Source organism: Chrysemys picta, chromosome 4 (assembly GCF_011386835.1).
Source record: "Chrysemys picta bellii isolate R12L10 chromosome 4, ASM1138683v2, whole genome shotgun sequence".
In the NCBI taxonomy this organism is placed as follows: Eukaryota; Metazoa; Chordata; order Testudines; family Emydidae; genus Chrysemys; species Chrysemys picta.
Genome location: NC_088794.1, coordinates 93,039,259 through 93,046,211, shown reverse-complemented (window position 1 = coordinate 93,046,211; position 6,953 = coordinate 93,039,259). Strand labels below are relative to the sequence as shown.

Here is a 6,953-nt window from a genome sequence, read left to right as displayed (position 1 = left end):
TGAAACCTACATCTATCTCTGAGTTGTGAAGAATATGTATTAAGGTTATAACAACCAACAAGAATGCACTTTTATATAGAAATCCATGATTAAATCGAGTCTTCCTGACTAGTGATTTAAATCATGATTTTAATCAATTTGATTTAAATCAAATCCACCCTGCAGTTCTAGATATAAATTATTTTAAAAATAAGTATTTTTAATGATTTCTTTGACGCATGGGTATAGCAGAAGCAATAAAGCGACAACCAGTAACAAACTGTGATGTACACTGTACACTATCCATAGCCAAAATGTTATAAAATTGGCTCTTTGAGTTGATACTCAACTATCTACCAGGTACTTTGAACTTCCTGAAAGTATCATTCACCAATGGGAAGTGAATTACTATGGGAGCCTTTAGCTTCTCTTCATCCACAAACATGTAGCACTCCTTTGGATTCTTCTTATCTTCTTTACTCAGCATAATTTTTAGGAAAGGTATTCCTAGCTCTGAGCAGTATTTCCCAGTCTGTTCCATAGACTACATCAGCACAGAAGTGGACAACATTAGAACAAACAACAAAATTAAGGCCAGGTCAGCCCTTCCTGGAGTGTAGAAAAATGCCACATTGCATTGGAATAGCGGTGGGAATACATGTAAAGTACAAGAGGAGAATATATAAATATATATAAAATGAGAAATAAATAACAAACAACATATATATCCTTTAAAACATCAGGTTAATAAATACTGAGAAGATTTTTCTAAACAAAAATATCTCAACCATTGTTTGAAAGCAAGAAGCAGTAAAGACTGTTAGTAGAAACATATAAACAGGTAAAATAGCTGCTCCTGGCATTGACAGAACTAAGACATTGAGAAACCTGGCCTGAGCTAAAAAAAAATTATGTCCCTGTGTTTTATGTGACATAATGAAAAATCACATGACTCCCATATTCTATAATTCCATATGCCTTCATATTACTTGCTATAGTATTTTAATTTCAAGTACAGACTTAAGTTATATCATGTCAAACTTGGAGAATTCTAAGGACCAAGATGACATTAATGTTGGGTTTTTTAAAATATTATCAGAAGTAGAGCTCAGTGAATAGTGAATATATTCCTAAATATTTTACTTATTTTTGCTTTACAAAATCCAGGTACACTGGACCAGCTCTGTAAGCTAAGGAAATATTGAAAAAAATTGTTAAATAACTTAATTGAAAAATATTGTGAAATTCTTCAAATTATTTGACACATTTTCTACCAGCTATATTCAGGAGTAATGTTAGTAAATGTATTCAATCCCTTGATAATAGAAGAGCTAGGAAAAGGTTAAAGAAAAATCATTAGAAAACAGTTTGAGACACGATATTTGACAAAATAATAATATGGACAGTCTTGATTGTTAACGCAATAATAGGGACCTATCCTATACTCCTTATGCAAACAAAACTCTGTTCCAGTCAATAAGAATCTTGCATTCATGAAGTTTATGGAATCAGGCCTAAAGATATATTGCACCTAACTGTTAAACTGGAACACACATAACAATCACAAATGGTCTGAAAGTGACTTTTTACTGAAGACTTCAAATATTTTTCCTCTTAGGAGCAACTTTCCAAAATTTTCTCTGCAAGTTTAAAGGACAGAGTCAAGTTTGACAAGTACCAAACACTCCAACAGCAACAGGCTTCACTTAGAGACTGGCATCAAAGTACTGAAGAGGTTGGCCACCAACTATTCAGCAATCTGATTTGCCACCAGAATCCCTATTCAGCTAGCCCCCTGAATAACAAATGTCTGAGATATTGTACTTAGTCATCTATAAGACATCACTTGCACCAAGTACTAGCTTGCCTTCAGAACTTACCTTTGTTCTCCTTGACAATATATCATTTAAAAGCTAATATCTTATTACCCTCATTAATTCTCTAAATTTAGCCTACTTTCAGTAAGTGGACTGTTGACTGTCCAGCAGCCGAGAAATGTAACAGATTGCAAAAAGAATTTAAAACTAAAAACGTTTACATCTCTGACTTTTCTTTCATAGAATTTATGCATTTTTGGTGGATACATATATCTGTTATATATCTGTCTGGTGCACTATTTTGTTTTTGATCTTTATGGGAGTTTATATAATTGATGCTATAGGTCTGTCAATATTAGATAACAGGCTGTGAGCCATCTTGGTCAGATCACTGTTACAAATGCAAATGTATTCTTACTGTCCTCCTGTAATAAAAGGATTATTTTTACCCCAATACTAAAAAGATTACAAACCCAGTGAAATAAAATTTCACTGGCAGTTCCACATATGTAACAATGGCAAAACTGAGCCTTAAGTTCTTAAACTATGTGTGACGTTATTGACATAAACTGGGACCGTATAGATCATTGTTGCAACCAAGGTCCTGTAGTGGCACCCAAATCTTGTATAAAGGGGGTCAAATGGGGTGTCTAGGACAAGGTTATGGTTTACTGGTTATGATTATGCTGTCTATATGTGTGTATCAGTTTTGTAGTTGAAGTTATGAATATTGGCTCTATACTGTCTGTATGGTGAATATTGGCTCTATACTGTCTGTATGGCAAACTTATGCTATGCTTCTGGGTGACATCCCAGACAAGCTGAGATTAGCTCTGCCTAGCCTGCTTGATGGCCCATTAAGGACCATCAGCTATACAATGGACCCATTGAGAGAAGGCAGATAAGCCTTGTAACTCAGCAAAGTATGCAGGGACTGGCCCAGGTGACTCCAGACTCCATTTTGCTGTAATTTTTCACAGTAAGAACAAAGAGGTATTCTTACACCTGGAAAAAACTATATAAGGCTGATGCCTCATCTCCATCTTGTCTTCAATCCTGCTTCATACCTCTGGAGGAACTTTGCTACAAGCTGAAGCTTTGAACAAAGGACTGAGGACCCATCCCAGCGGGGGATGTATTCCAGAGACTTGATTTGAACCTGCAGTTTATTCCATCGCTGCTGCAAGCCTGAACCAAGAACTTTGCCATTACTGTATGTAATTGATTCCATTTAACCAATCCTAACTCTCATCTCTATCTTTTTCCTTTTACGAATAAACCTTTAGATTTTAGATTCTAAAGGATTGGCAGCAGCGTGATTTGTGGGTAATACCTGATTTGTGTATTGACCTGGGTCTGGGGCTTGGTCCTTTGGGATCAGGAGAACCTTTTTTCTTTTACCGGGGTATTGGTTTTCATAACCATTTGTCCCCATAACGAGTGGCACTGGTGGGAGTACTGGGAAACTGGAGTGTCTAAGGAGATTGCTTGTGAGACTTGCGGTTAGCCAGTGGGGTGAGACCGAAGTCCTCCTAGTCTGGCTGGTTTGGTTTGCCTTAGAGGTGGAAAAAACCCCAGCCTTGGGCTGTAATTGCCCTATTTGAGCAATTTGTCCTGAGTTGGCACTCTCAGTTGGGTTCCGCCAGAACCGCATTGTCACACTATGTCACACAACATGTCCATGAGGATTAATTTTCTATTACTTCTCTGACTAAAGAGGAAAGAATAGAGGGAGCATCATGATGCAGGAAACTCAGAACACCGGGGTGGTGTTGGGTACCCTCAGAACTTAAAATTGGAAGACAATCGCAGTCTTCATTTTTACAAGGGATACTTGTGATATAAAATGGCAGATTTAAGCATAGGGGCACATTTGGCATCTGTCAATCTTGACAGCACCCAAATAATTGTGGCCACTAGAGATTGCTGGTTTGAAAACGGGCAGTCTAGCAAAAAGATAAATCAAATTGAATAACCTCAAATGCTGTGCTCAAGGAGTATTCAAATGACAGGATGATATCCACATTCCTCTCCTTCCTCAAGAGTGGTGGACAACTGGTATTGATGAAATAGGCAGCATCAACAAGACACAGGTCATCTTCTGATGGTGTCAGTTGAATAGGGAATAAGTCCAGCTGACAGTCTGAAAGGCAGATATATCTAGTCGTTAGTGCACCATTTAGAGACAGTGTCTAGGATTTTGTTCTCTAGTGGAAGCAAAGGATAACAGAAACAAGGAGTTTTCAGATGTCCATATCTGATTACCCTTGAGATGCTGCTCCCTCATGGCATCTTAACCCTCCATCCTGAAAGAATCCCTTAAAGTAAAGGAGGATTTTGATCAGTGTTTTAACCTTTTAGTTCCCCCCACTGGTATACCAGCAACAAAACAACTGAGACTCAAGCCATCCTTTTCTTGGGCAATTCTTGCCACTCCCCCAATCCTCCCCTACAAAATTGGGGAGCTGTGCAAAATCCATGATGGTTTTCCCAAAATATCATGTATCCTATGAAAAGTGATTCCCACAAGAAACATTGAGGGTCTAATTTTCCCTCGGGGCTGATTGGTCAATAGCTCTCTATAATGCATTATGAGAATTAACCTTTCCTGCCTGTTTTACACATCTTTGTACTAAATTTATGGGACTATCTCATCTTAAGTATGCCTGGTGTACTTTTACAAATATTTTTTAATTTGCTAATGAAATGTCATACTCCAGCACCAGCCAAAAGGCCAAGACTTGCTCACTGAAAGCATATTAGAACATACCTGAAAGATATTATTTTAAAATTATTGGGGGGAAGGGACAAGAAGGCAGCTATTTATACAAATTTTGGGTGTTACAATAGTTACATTTCCTATGTGGAGAGACATCTGTATTTGAAAGGTGTCCTTGGTGAGAGCAGAGAGTTCTAGCCTCTACAAGGGAGACAGAGAAAGGAGTGTCTTGTAGAAAGTAATTGTTTCAAGGAAAGGACACAAATACAGATAAGGCTGTTTTCTTATTGCTCAAAAGAGTGCGACAGAAGCGATAAAGAGGGCCATTGTGATTATAAAAAGAGAGCAAAACTATCTACATAGTTCTAAGCACTTGCAGTGGTGGCAGAGATCCTGCTAAAATAACGAAGTTAGTACAAAAAAAGCAAAGCAGAAAACTGTTTTAATTTCTCTTGGCAATTTCCTCAGTTGCCTCATTGGATCCCAGTGCTTGAACGATTAAGCTGCTGATTGGTTGGGATTACCGTTCCACATAGGAAATGGGCTCTGTTCATAGTAGTCTTTGTGCAACTGGAGGCCTTTTAGGAAGTTATGGATATGATGGTGTAGTGGGCGATCAGTTAAAATATCCGTAATTATTTTAGACAGCATCCCTGTAGGATTTATCCAAGATGCTCCCAGGCAGGAAGAGCTCTTAGACAGAACATGCTTTTTCTCCAAAGAAGGGAAAACAGGAGGAAAACAGGAATCTTGTCAAGGATTACATTTGCTGCTTCCATGTACTTCAAAAGCATTATATTAGTAATTACATCCACAATACTACATTAAAGAACATTATTAAGATTGCAAAGTCAAGCACTCAAAAATTAAGAAATGCCAGAATTAAGGTTGCTCGGCAACCTTAGCTCAGCTTCCTTGTGTGTAAGCATTATGATATGGTTTTTAACTACATGATCACATACTGTTTTTCCCATAGCTTTGGAATTATCTTCAGTGAGTATTTATTTTCTTTCATTCCTTTTCCTTTATTAGAAATGCTGATTCACCAATAATGAAGCAGCAGTTACTATAAAAATCCTACCAATATTCTTTATTTTGTCTCGGATATGTTGCTGCCAAAATTCATCTGAACTGCTCAAGGGATTCCAAACATCAAGCAGATTCACAGCAAAGATGTTACTCCATAAGCCTGCAAGACCAAACGCATCAGGGAAATATCAGCACCAAATCATACAAGATTTGCCCTTTAACCTTTAACAACCCACTAACGTACAGCCCACCTGGTTGATGATCCCATTATTGACAATGGATATCTGGGTTTTTGTGATCTTATACTGTTCCTGTAAACAGATTTTTTTTTTTTAAGGATAATCACCTTCTAGGTAACAGATCCGGGTCTCTGGGTTCTTCTTCATTAGTTGCCCCATGAAAAATTCACTTCCAAAATCTTCTGAGTGAATGAAAGCACCATATTTCAGGAATCCAACCTAATAAGGGGAAAATTGACACCATTCTAGAAACACAAAAATGAAATATTTTACCTGATCATGGAAGCAGACAAGGATATATATGGAACAATTCTGACTTCGGACAAAAAGCATCATTTGAAAAAATGTGCTGAAGTCACTTAATTCCCAGGGGACTGTAACTCAAACTACCAATTTGTGAAAAATCTAACAGCTTCTAAAATATAGCTCATGCTGGCAGTGAACATATGGGTTGAACTCCCTACAGCAGGAGGGAACATTCAAATGCATTCATGGAGCAACCTGAAGGAAGCCCTGGACTGAGTAAAAATAGCTTCTCACACTTAAATAGGATGGTCATACTTGTCCAAGACAAGGGTCCATTGGAATCCATGGTGTTTGACAAATCATCAGATAGTTCTAACCTCCCGTTTAATACACAGATGCAATTCCCAGTATGCCATGATCCAACAGAAGGCTGCTCGGGTCAAAAATGAACATTGCTAGCTAAGACCAGTAGTCAGCATCAGCCAGTTATTAGCTTATGTTTCATTAGGCATGTATTTCTGATCCCAACAGGGCTTTCCCTCTTGGCTATTAGAGCAAGAGGTACTATTTTGCACTTATAGGGTACCTTTCATCTGAGGATTTCAAAGCACTTTACAACTATTATTAAAGCCTCACAACATTCCTGTCAGATATGGCAGTGGATAAAACTGACATTCAATGTGATTTAGGTTCCTAAATGCCAAAGTCACTTTTGAAAATGAGAATTAGGCTCCTAAGTCACTTAGGAGATTTTGAAAATTCTACACGTTACTCCCATTTTATAGATGAGTAAACTGAAATTCTACAGGGATGAAGTCCAAGTTTACAGAGTTATCAGTGGCAGAATCAGGAATAAAACCCAGAAAATCTAATTCCAAGCATCCTGCTCTAAACACTAGACAAAAATCCGTCTCTTGAATTAAC

The 6,953-nt window shown here is 37.7% G+C and overlaps 1 protein-coding gene across 1 annotated transcript; it reads right to left on the bottom strand.

The window, feature by feature from the left end:
- Nucleotides 1-328: 328 nt before the first annotated feature.
- Nucleotides 329-5,942, bottom strand: LOC135983269 (cytosolic phospholipase A2 delta-like). Its single transcript, XM_065594079.1, has 4 exons — nt 5,891-5,942; nt 5,597-5,704; nt 3,773-3,939; nt 329-523 (listed from the first exon to the last, which is right to left on the bottom strand). Exons 1-4 carry the CDS (start codon nt 5,940-5,942, stop codon nt 329-331), a joined length of 522 nt encoding a protein of 173 aa, XP_065450151.1.
- Nucleotides 5,943-6,953: the final 1,011 nt, after the last annotated feature.